Here is a 12,669-nt window from a genome sequence, read left to right as displayed (position 1 = left end):
TGAAGAATAAGCGAATCCTTCCCGACAAAAAAGTTTGGTCTGACTGGGCCTCTTACTCTTACTGCTGACTGAGTTTGGTCAGTATTCGATAATCTCTTTTGAGATTATTTGAGGTGCGATTCTGCTAAGGCTACGGTAAAACGAATTCCAAAATAACACCGAAATTTCAAATACCAGATGAGGCACAAAACGTCCTGGTCCTGCTTTAAATATAAGTGCAAGTAAAGTACTTGTTTAATACAAACATGTGTTTGGTTCCACTGTTGCCAGATGCCAGCTATGAAAGTTAGACATTAAATTTAGGTATGCTCAAACAGAAAATATAAAAAATGCGTTTAGGGTTTTATGCATTTATCACAGTAAACCTCAAATTAAAAAATTAATCTCATATCTCTGTGGTACTAAAGTAATTCTCTTCCGCTAGGTGTTCTGATAGCAAGAATAAACCACCCTCCTTTTTGCCCTTCACCTATATCTGATTCTCACAAGCATTACTAGAAAAATATCTCTTCCTGATTACAAAGTTGCGTTACGGTCAGACAATCAGTTATAGTTATAGTTATCAGTTATAGTTATTATAGTTATCAGTTATAGTTATAGACAGCTATAGACTTTGTGACTGAAATAGTTTGGAGCACAGCTTTGAAACTTGCCACTCGCTTACCACCAAGCTGGGGATGAATGTTATTAAACAAGAACAATATAATAAAAGCTTTTTGTTGTTTATCACAGTAATTCGAGAATGGAAAGACTCATTTATTTGAATTGGGTAGAAAAATTTGATTTTCAGTTCAAATATTCAGAACATTGTCTTATTTACTAGCAAGGGAAAAAACTCCTGAATTGCAACTTTACGTTAGAATATTTTTTGGGTATATTCTCAATCAAAGTTTCGTGACATATTAGGTCTTAATTGTAGTTATCGGTTTTTGTAGTTGTAAAAATCGGTTTTGTAGTTGTAGGCTTTTGTTATTTGTAAAATTGTAGTTGTAATATGTCATAATTGCCCAAATTTGCGTGCTACACAGCGATTTTTCGTGCTACAGTCGAAAAGTTAACTGTAATAGTACTAAAATAGCACTTTTATGCTACAGGTGGCAGAACTGACAACTTGCTACCGCGAGACACGTAATGAAGTGGTGCTAAAATAACAGTTTCGGGCTACAATTGGCCATCCTAAGCACTTACTGCAGCGTGACACATAACAAAATTTTGCTAAAATAATACTCTCATGGTACAGGTTGCAATCCTGAGCAAATGTTATAGCGCGACACACAATGAAATAGTGCTAAAATACTACTTTCGTGCTACAGGTGGCAACCCTGCACCTACTACTATATTTTTTTTCTGTTTTTGCCATTTACTAATTACTTGTGTTTTTTATTTAGCTCTTAGCTCTTTGGCTTTTGGCTCTTTTATATATATTTATATGATTATATACATTTATATTTTTTTAGTCCTACTGGACGGAAGAGGGATATTCTGGTGAGATTGTCAGTAATGGAGGACTTTCTAATATTGATGGCATCTCTAATGGGCCATTAAGTGTAGTATACGACGCAACTACGAACAATGGTGTTCCAGCATTGGTAGGATTTATTGCTGGAAGACAAGGAATAGAATGGGCTGGCGTAGAGGTAAACTAGCTAAAAAGTTGGTAGTTTTAACTTACTCTATACTTGTGGGAATGATTCCCACCCTAAGTGACTGGAGAACTTTAAAGTTGTGGCTTAGAATGTTCCAGACACTAGCCCCCTCCCCAGAAAAATTCAAACTTTGCGAAAAAGTCAAACACTTTTCTATATGAAAAAAAAAACAGAATGGTTCGGCATAGTCGAAAGGTTTTAACTCAAAGAAAACTGAATTAGACAGTTTTGAGAGTAGTTGAAGTACCACGGACAGTGAAGTTTAAATCCGAATGGGTCAAGGGAAAATTTTACCAACAATTTATACTTAAAAGATTAGGCAAATTGAGAATTAAGTTATTGAAAAAAAGACCTTAGTATGCGGCTATATAGTTTTTGGTAGTAGCTGGCACCAAACTAAAAAAAAAAAAAAAAAAAAAAAAAAAAAAAAAAAAAAAAAAAAAAAAAAAAAAAAAAAAAAAAAAAAAAAAAAAAGTGCTGAGAATAAGCTAAAAATATATGACACTAAACAACTTAAGAAGATGTAATTGTCCCCCGAAGAATCATCAGATTATTTGTATGTGAATTTTTACAGAAAGAATGATTAATAATTTAATTTAATTAATAAAAATTAATAATAATCTAGTTCTTGTCAAATTTAATAGTTGGCTTTGTCATTTTTTTTTCAAATCTAAATCGGTCGAGAGAAAATTTAACCAACCATTTATGCTTTAAAAGATTAGGCGAATTGGGAATTAAGCTATTGAAAAAAAAGACCTTAATATGCGGCTATATAGTTTTTATGGCACTTAGTATTAACCAAGTGACATATAGCAATCGCAAATGCTGTCGGTCTGTCGGTCCCGGTTTTGCTACTTTAGGCACTTCCAGGTAAGCTAGGACGATGAAATTTGGCAGGCATATCAGGGACCGGACCAGATTAAATTAGAAATAGTCGTTTTCCCTATTTGACCATCTGGGGGGGAGGAGTAGGGGGCCCGATAATTCGGAAAAAATAGAAAAAATGAAGTATTTTTAACTTACGAACGGATTATCAGATCTTAATGAAATTTGATTTTTGGAAGGATATCGTGTCTCAGAGCTGTTAGTTTCAATCCCGAACGGATCTGGTAACATTGGGGGGGGGGGGAGTTAGGAGGGGGAACCTAAAATCTTGGAAAACACTTAGAGTGGAGGGATCGGGATGAAACTTGGTGGGAAAAATAAGTACAAGTCCTAGATACATGATTGACATAACCCGGAACGGATCCGCTCTCTTTGGGGTAGTTGGGGGGGGGGGGGGTTAATTCTGAAAAATTAGAAAAAATGAGGTATTTTTAATTTACGAACGGGTGATCGGATCTCAATGAAATTTGATGGTTAGAAGGATATCGTGTCTCAAAGCTCTTATTTTAAATCCCGACCGGATCTGGTGACATTGGGGGGGGGGGACCTAAAATCATGGAAAATGCTTAGATTGGAGACATCGGTTTGAAACTTGGTGGGAAAAATAAGCAGAATCTTAGATAAGTGATTTACATAATTGGAACGGATCCGCTCTATTGGGGGGGGGGGGGGTAATTCTAAAAACATAGAAAAAATGACGTATTTTAACTTACGGAGGAGTGATCGGATCTTCATGAAACTTCATATTTAGAAGGACCTCGTAACTCAGATCTCTTATTTTAAATCTCAACCGGATCCAGCGTCATTGGGGGCGGGTAGTTGGGGGGACCGGAAATCTTAGAAAATACTTAAAGCGGAGAGATCAGGATGAAACTGGATGGGAACAATAAAAATCTGTATAAGATACGTGACTGACATAACCGGACCGAATCTGCTCTCTTTGGTTGAGCGGGGTGGGGGGGTTATTTGGAAAAATAAGGTATTTGTAACTTACGAAAGGGTGACCAGATCTTAATGAAATTTGATATTTAGAAGGATCTTGTGCTTTAAAGTCTAATTTTAAATTCCGACCAGATCCTGTGACATTGGGGGGAGTTGGAGGGGGAAACGGGAATTCTTGGAAAACGTGAAAATTGGGTTATTTTTATCTTACGAATAGGTGATCGGATCTTAATGAAAGTTGATATTTAGAAGGAATTCATGTCTCAGAGCTCTTTTTTCAAATCCCGACTAGATCTTTTGACGTTGGGGGGAGTTGGAGGGGGAAATCTTGGTGGATAGAATAAGCAAATGTCCTTGATACGTGATTGACGTAACCGTACTGGATTCGGCCCTGGGGGAGTTTTGGGGACGGGTTCAGTGATTTGGCGAGTTTGGTGCTTCTGGACGTGTTAGGACGATTAAAAATGGTAGGCGTGTCAGGGAGCTCCACAAATTGACTTGATAAAGTCGTTTTCCCAGATTCGACCATCTGGGGGGCTAAAGGGAGAGGAAAAATTAGAAAAAATGAGGTATTTATAACTTACGAGTGGGTGATCGGATCTTAATGAATTTTGATATTTAGGAGGACATCGTGACTCAGAGCTCTTATTTTAAATCCTGACCGGCATTAAGCCTCTGATTTTCCTTTTAAATCAATCTGTTGATACTTAGAATTTTGTTAGAGCTCATACCATATGAGCTCTTGACTCTTAGCTCTTCTTGCCTCGTCACAAGTGCCATATGAGCTCTTAGCTCTTGTTGGTAGTAGCTGGCACCAAACTAAAAAAAAAAAAAAAAAAAAAAAAAAAAAAAATCTGTTGAAAATAAGCTAAAAATATATGACATTAAACAAGAAGATGTAGTTGTCCCCCAAAGAATCATCAGATTATTTGTATGTGAATTTTTACAGACGGAGAAATTAATAATTTAATTAATAATAATAATTTAATTCTTGTCAAATTTAATAATTGGCTTTGCCTATTTGTTTTCAAGGTTCAACATGGCAACACTAACTAAAGTGTCATATTGCATTAAAAATTTCATGAATTTCATGACAGGTTTTGGGCGGCAGATGATTCACTTTACTAAACCAAGATTTTTGCGAATTTTAAAACAAGGAAGACTGTGGTATGTCTTGTGCAAAATGTCCAGTGCAACTGGAAATATATATTTAACCTTAAATATAAAATATATAAGAGAGTAAAATTTGTTAAATAATATAATAATATCTAGTGTGATATAGAAGTGCGGCACATGGTTAGCTGCCACACCTCTAGTCATGTACATAGAAAAATGGAGAGGGGGGCTTCTGGCTGTTACGGTTCAATGTACCCCATGCTTCACTGTATTTCTTATGCAATTTTCTAGTGAGCCTTTTCGGTAAACTTTCTGAATAACTCACTGATGAGATAGCTAAGAAATAGACACACCTTTAGAATCAGAATTTCATCCTGAATTTTAAATGTATCGTTCATTTGCATCTGAAATTGACTTCAAGATTAACGTCAAGATTTTTATCGAATTTGACGATTGCATCGCCTGTAAAGAATCTACTGCATAACGTAATAATGATAATGATGATGATAATAATGATGAAGACTTTAAAGTCTTCTCCTGCTACGTCATCTTTCATTTCTTATTAAAGAAAAAAAGGATGCGCCACTTGAAAAATATGCGCTGCTCGTAGGTTCTATTTATTGAACAATCAAAATAAAGACTGCTCCTTACGATGATGATTAATATACGTTGTTCCAGGCCCCAATTCCTAATTTATATTTTAATATTAGCGTTTATATTTTACCTCAGCCCCTTTAAAAAGTAAACACAATATTTGTAAAAACAAAATTTCCTGTAAATTAAACTAGAATTTTGATTTTTTATGTTTTTTAATATCGAAAAAAGTCACACTATTCAGAACTTGTATACTCTTTAGTAAGGGGTAAATGGCACTCTAGTATTAACGGGGTTTGAGGGAGGTGTTCTTATTTGTGATAATTTGTTTTCATTATCGTAATTTATTTAATTGTGATAATTGATTTTAATTTGAAAATTTATTTTCAGTTAGAGTTTATTAATCAAATCGTGCATACCCACCCTTTAACCACCCTCTAATCCCTATGCTTGCAAATTTATAATCTTTTCCAGCCAATTGAAAAACAGAGCTTGTAGGTCCTAGCTATTGAATAATCAAAACAAAGATGGTTCCCTACGATAATGATTAATAAACGTTGTTCCAGGCCCAATTCCCGAATTATTGTTTCAAATCCATTAACCGCTTAAACTGGCCTCGATGACATTTTACCGACGAGAGTTGTCAACTTTCTTACATTTTCTAATAGTTAATATATATATATATATATATATATATATATATATATATATATATATATATATATATATATATATATATGTATTACCTCAGCTGACTTATCAGACTTTATAGACACCACTGAAATAGTAACGTTGCCTGAATAATGTTGTTGGTTAACGTATCGTTGCCTACAATGTTAAAAGGTTGCCTATTATTGTATGTTTTGTTTAGTGTTTAAATTTGCGTAGCTCTTAGTTATAACTGCATATAGTTATAACTATGTACTTATATCTATAACTGTAGTTATAACTATAATAATATAAGTGAAATGGTAGAATAAAAAAAAAGCTAGGATTGAAGGCCTTTCTTTTTACTTCTTTTTTGCGTAGTTATGCGTAATTACGTGAGCATGTCCAGCAAAAATGAAAGGTCTTCAATCCTTGTTTTTTTTATATTATTCCACTAATTGGAATAATTATATTATTAATCATATCGTACTTTTTGCAATTATTCTGCTTATCTTATTTTTTTCTTCCCTTTTAAAAAGCACCGTAAATCATTTCTAGTATAATATACTCTCTGTAGTATAGTATATAGTATTGAAGAGTATAGTATAGTTTATAATTATTCCACTTATCTTACTCTTTTCTTTCTTTTTAAAAAGCAGCCTAAATCATTTTTAGTATACTATAATATCAATAGTATAGTATACTATTGTATAGTGTATATAGTATACTATCTGACGTATTTTGCTGATGTAAAACAGCATATCTTGCAAAAATTCAATTTTCGCAAGATATGCGGTTCAGTATATCTTGCAATTTCTGTAGTTTAAGAGTTATACCCTGGTATTCATCAGCAACATCAAAATTGCGTAAGCTACAGAGGCTAGAGTACGCCGGTGTGACGTCGGAAAACTCTTGTGTTTGTGTTTGACTTAATTTTATTTACAACGTCACTTACGTGTTTTCTGTGTCCTATCGAGCAAAAAAAAGCAAAAAAAGATCATCAATTATAAATGATTTTTTAGTTTTTTTAAATTCTAGTATCCCACACTTCCTTTTATATTACGCTTCCTGAATCTTTTCTGAATATTTCTCTAATCAAAACTCCTTAGCAAATCTGGCCTCATAGGATCTGAATATTCACCGGCGATAATTTCTGTGACACAGAAGAAGCATTGTTACATTATGTCCAAATTTGTCCAAAACCATTCTTATAGAGGATAATGATTATAAATTATGTCCATTCTTGGTTAAAAATTCAAGTATTTTTGTTCATTTTTTGGTTATGAATTCAGGGTAAATAAAATCATTGAACTGTGCTCGGAACATCTGGGCTAGAGGAAGTTTTATAGTTGGATAAAGTCCTGTATTTGCATTTTTTTTTTTTTTTGTTTTTTTTTTTTGTTTTTTTTTTTTTTTTTTTTTTGTTTTTTTTTTTTTTTTTTTTTTGTAAGATGGTTTTCTTTGGAGCCTTGGCATCAATAGTTTTAATGCTTGGGAGTTCAAATATTTCAGAAATGGTGTAGAAAGTCCCCATGAAGTCCACTTTTTGCTCATTTTTAAATCTCATCCTTGCTCAATATTTAAAGTAAATCAGACTAAAAGATGTTTGTTAAAACATCAATGTTGATGCAGAAAAGGTAAACCTCAGTTGCAAAGGTGTATCAATATTTTTTTTGGGGGGGGAATATAGTAACTTTGTCATGTAAATAAGAACCTCGAGGGGTGCAGTATCATCTTTATCTTTACGAAGGCCAAAAAATAAAATTAAGTCATTTGTGACACTCACTTAGTGTATAGCAGTAAGATAAATAAAAATAAAAGTTTTATTGAAAATTGCACATAAAAAAATAAAAATTGCACAAAAATCAGTCTTTAATGTGCAATGCAAATTTGCATCAAAATCTCGTACTCGTAATTTTTCCAAAAAAAGTCTAACTTTGCTCTTCAGGGCTATGAGAAATGTCTTTTATCAGGCAAAAACACATGGAAAGAGGTGCAATTTTGTGAGGGGCAAAAAATAGGCATAGACTGCAAAATATCGAAATAGAAGAAATTTTTTATCCCGTACTTACGGTATCTGTCGCTTATTTATATAGTTTCTTTCCAGGAAAACTTGCTTTCAGGCGAACAATCCTGTACTTGTTTTTTTTTTTTTTTCATAAAACAGTTTGCTTTGTAGCTGTCCAAATATTTCGGAATAGTTTTGAAAGTCCACTCTCTTGATTAACTTGAATTCAGTCCCTATCAAATATTATAAATTACTAGTAAAAACTTCAGCTTTGACTTCTTGACTTCCTTCAAGGAGGTAGCTTTTAGACCCCTCACGAAAAACTACAATTTTTCTGGCTCTAAATTGTTCCCCCTGTTTACCAAATTTCACGTAGAAATGGGGTGCTATTGTATCATCTTGGGGTTCACCATAATTTTATCTCTTTCTTAAAGCTGATATGTTAATGTATCCTTTTCAAGCTTTATCTTCTTTTTTTCCTTGTTTTAGACAATAGTAAGAAAGCCGCTAGAAGTCCGATTGATTTCTTTTGTTGTGAGTTTTAATTATGTTGGGAGACAACTTTCTTTATTAACCCAATAACTTCAGGCTATTATGGGGTGCCTCGCCTGTACTATTAAAAATTAAGGACATATTCATGTATAGTGTAGTTGAACCCTAATTTTAAATGATTAAAAATTAAAAATTACGGTTACAAAAATATTACAAAATATCCCTGGTGGAGGAACTGAAAAATTTAAAACGCTTTCCCTGTTTGCTAAATTTCGTTTAGTATTATTTTAAGTGCTTTTCGAACAGATTTGGATATTATATAATTGAAACACTCTTTTCTAAAGTTAATATATCCTTTTTTTTATTTTTTTTCTTTTTAAGGCGGAAGTTAGAAAGAAAGCAGTATTAGAAGATTTGGCGAAATGTCTAGGCTCATGGGCTAAGAGTCCAACTAGTTTTATAGAAAAAAATTGGTCTGATGAGCTGTATGCTGGAGGGTGTCCTGTTTCTTTCAATGTACCAGGTGTAGCTTATAGCTTTCAATATCTTAGAAAGCCAGAAGGAAGGTGAGTTCTTATATGTTGATTTTAATCATAAGCTCTCCAATAGCGTATAATATAGGGAATTGCTAATAGTTATTATCCTTTAGGAAAATTAAATAATTGTTTTGACCGTGCTGGCTTTCCATTTATAATAAATTGAAATGAAAATATTGAAAACTGGCATAATTTTGATAAGGCTGCGAGCTTTGGAAGAAAAAATGGACTTTTTTTTTTACAAGTAATATTACACGTTTATCAACGAGAAAACAAAGAAAATAGCTCAAAACTCAGACATAAAAGGATGGAATAAAACTTAAATACTTTACAAAAAAGAAAAATGAAAAAAAAAACATGTTCAAAGATAGATTTAAACTTGATTCAAATAAAATGAAACAGTTATTCTTGTTTATAATTACTATTCTTAATCTAGTGCAAATTAATTAAAATCAGATACAGGTAAAAAGTCCTTTAATATTCTTATATTGGAAAGGTTGAGTGAACTTTCTCTTTTGTTTATCTAGCCGAAATATTTTGTCTTTTCCTAAATTTCCTTTCATTTTGACCTTTGTCCTTATTTTGGGATAGATATTCCAAAATTATACTCTCTTTTTATTATTTAGTCTCATTTTTGGGTTATTACTTTGTCAAAATTTTGTATCTTTTCCCCTTAGAGTTTTGCAACATATTATTAGTAGAAAAAGTATTTAATATTATTGTAAAATAACTGTTCTGTCTTTCATGGAAAAATTTTGTTCTATTAAATTTTATATTAATAAAATATGACAAAAAATTGTGTTCCTTGGCAACTTTAAGCGGCACCCCCCCCCCCCCAAAAAAAAAATCAAACTTTTGTAAACCTTGTAATGAATGTATTGTCTTTATTTTGTTCTAATTGGCCACTCACTACGGTTAATTAATAATATTAGTTCTAAGATTATTTGTATTTTTCTCACCCCTTTTTAAGTTCGTTTTTTAAGACTAAAGATTTTTCGATCTTAGGATTTTTAAGTTCAAAAATCTTCTTGACCGGAAAAATTAGCAATAATTTTATGTCGCTTGTAACATCGAGTATCGTCTTATTACTTTTTTTTCCAATTTCCTATTTCCTGTTTTTTTTCCTATCTACTCCTTTGTTTCCTATTTACTCCCATGTGCGTCGTCAAACCTATTTTAGTGGACAGAATACATTCCCTTTCTTTTCTTCATGTAAATCAAAATAAAGAAAAAAACTGAAGTAGATAGAAAATGCAAATCATACGACACTTTCCATTCCCCCCCCCCCCCCCCAGCAGATTTCTCGGGATACCTTTCTAGAGCTAGGTCAATTCTGGCTGAACTTACAGAGTCACGCCACTGACTCCCGTTCCAGATCAAATTACCAGCGACACCAGAAATCAAACGTCTTCACAGTCGAAAGAGTCTAGCGCGTTAACCATATTTTTTCCATTCTAAAAATAGAAAAATCAGCGAGAAAAAGAATTTGATAACTACAGTTGTTTTATTCTTATTTTTAAAAAGAGCAAAATTTTATTCCAAAATTTTAAAATGTTTTATTTTGAATTTTGTTTTAATTTTATTGTTATTTAAAAATTTTTACTCTAAAATTTCTAATTAATTTTTTTTTACAATTTCTAAATTTTAGAAATCAGAAAAAAAACAAGATAAAATTGTAATATTTCAATATACTAATTTAGAAAAAGAAAGATGAGAGAGAGAGAGAGAGAGAGAGAGAGAGAGAGAGAGAGAGAGAGAGAGAGAGAGAGAGAGAGAGAGAGAGAGAGAGAGAGAGATAGAGAGAGAGAGAGAGAGAGAGAGAGAGAGAGAGAGGAGGGAGGGGTTTAGAGGAAACAGGAGAAAAAAGTTTTTCACCTGTGATTCAACTATTGCCTAGAACCAGGGTAACATATAACGCAGGATTGGGCCACTCATTAAATAGATGCCTTGCTCCAAAATGGATAATGAGGTTGTTAGAAAAAAAAATTATAATGATCGAGACTGTAAATAAAAAATCTTAAATTTCTGCCTGAGATTTTTTTTTCCATTTTACATCAGCATATTGGAAGTTTTCAATCTTTTCTCCAAATATGCATTAGAAATTGTATACGTACCTAAAGCTGAAATTTACAAGTCTTTAAATATATTCCTTTGTGACCGGAAACTTATTTAGGTGGTGTAATATCGCACTAAAATACAGTTTAGCCTAAAAAGGGAAATCGAGATAGAATGGAACGCATCTATCTTCTCTTTTCTGCGCTTTTATGGTAATTTTTATTACTTATTAATTGCTTATTTTGCTAGAATTTTTTGGGCCGGAACAGAAACTGCCACAATTTGGACCGGTTACATTAGTGGTGCCAGTGGTAATTTTTATTACTTATTAATTGCTTATTTTGCTAGAATTTTTTGGGCCGGAACAGAAACTGCCACAATTTGGACCGGTTACATTAGTGGTGCCAGTGGTAATTGTTATTACTTATTAATTGCTTATTTTGCTAGAATTTTTTGGGCCGGAACAGAAACTGCCACAATTTGGACCGGTTACATTAGTGGTGCCAGTGGTAATTTTTATTACTTATTAATTGCTTATTTTGCTAGAATTTTTTGGGCCGGAACAGAAACTGCCACAATTTGGACCGGTTACATTAGTGGTGCCATTCAGAGACCACTCAATTTTTATTACTTATTAATTGCTTATTTTGCTAGAATTTTTTGGGCCGGAACAGAAACTGCCACAATTTGGACCGGTTACATTAGTGGTGCCATTCAGAGTGGAAAGCGCGCAGCTATGGAAGTATTGCACAACCTATCTCCTAATTTAGTTACTGAAGAGGAACTCCAAGGAACACATTACGATATAACGAGGTAAGTCTTTATTTTACTACTTTTGCTACCACTACTACTACTACCACCACTACTAATACTACCCACAACTCACCGCTGTACCAAGCTGCCTGAGGCCCACGCAAATACAGACGCTCTTGCTCCATCCAACTAATTCAAACCTCCGTCTTTACACCCTTTCAGGAAATTAACATTTTTCTTACGATTTCCTCCCACCCCAAGCGAGGACGACCTCCTTTCTGTTTAGCCCTAGAAGGCTGCCCGAAAAGGACAATTTTTGCCAAAATGGCATGCTTAATCCACAGAATTTGCCCTAGCCATCTCAACCTTTTCTTTCATTATAGGCCTAGAAAGCGGGATTGAACCATACTTTTCGTACAGCCTACTGTTTGAAATACGGCCAGTCAGTTGGGTACCCAAAACAATCCTTAGGCAAATTCTCTTTCAAAAGACCTAGAAAGCCTTTATTTAATCTATTTTTCCATTCTCTTTTCATTGTTTGGTATTTATTAACTTACTTTTTGCATGTGTATATGTATGTATGCTTGACTAGATGGAAAGATTCTTTAATCTTTTGAGGAAACCGGGACAGTTGTTTCATAAAAATGAAAAAAAAATGAAAAAAAAAACTTTTATTCCATTAGTTCTCTACAATCAACTATGAGCTTGTTCAAATTATCATCGTACTGCAAGTGATGGCGTAGAATTTGGGTTACAATTTATAGAATTTTGGCATTTATAGAATTCATATCTATAATTCTCGTTAATCGGGTTCTGAGACGCCAAGCGGATTAGTTCCCGAAAGTCCCCTCGTTCCTCAGCATCATCAATATTTTATCACTGAAAATCCCCATCAGACCAGACCAAAGTATACACTGTTCAAAGAGTATTTTGTAGTAGATTGAAGCATCTTCTTCTTTCCAACTGAAGTTGGGATGGATGAACCTTGTGTTGT

General features: G+C 33.4%; 1 protein-coding gene across 1 annotated transcript in view; it reads left to right on the top strand.

Annotated features, from left to right (window-relative positions):
* LOC136040191 (probable flavin-containing monoamine oxidase A) overlaps positions 1 to 12,669 on the top strand; it is a 74,385-nt gene that overhangs the window by 44,887 nt on the left and 16,829 nt on the right. Inside the window, exons 7-9 of the mRNA XM_065724342.1 lie at positions 1,458 to 1,637; positions 8,713 to 8,897; positions 11,577 to 11,735. Of these exons, the coding sequence (XP_065580414.1) occupies positions 1,458 to 1,637; positions 8,713 to 8,897; positions 11,577 to 11,735 (524 nt within the window). The remainder of the gene's footprint in view (positions 1 to 1,457; positions 1,638 to 8,712; positions 8,898 to 11,576; positions 11,736 to 12,669) is intronic.

The sequence above is a fragment of the Artemia franciscana genome, chromosome 20 (genome assembly GCF_032884065.1).
Source record: "Artemia franciscana chromosome 20, ASM3288406v1, whole genome shotgun sequence".
Taxonomy (NCBI): domain Eukaryota; kingdom Metazoa; phylum Arthropoda; class Branchiopoda; order Anostraca; family Artemiidae; genus Artemia; species Artemia franciscana.
Note: the sequence above shows the minus strand (reverse complement) of the source record. Positions and strands in the feature narration are given on the sequence as shown.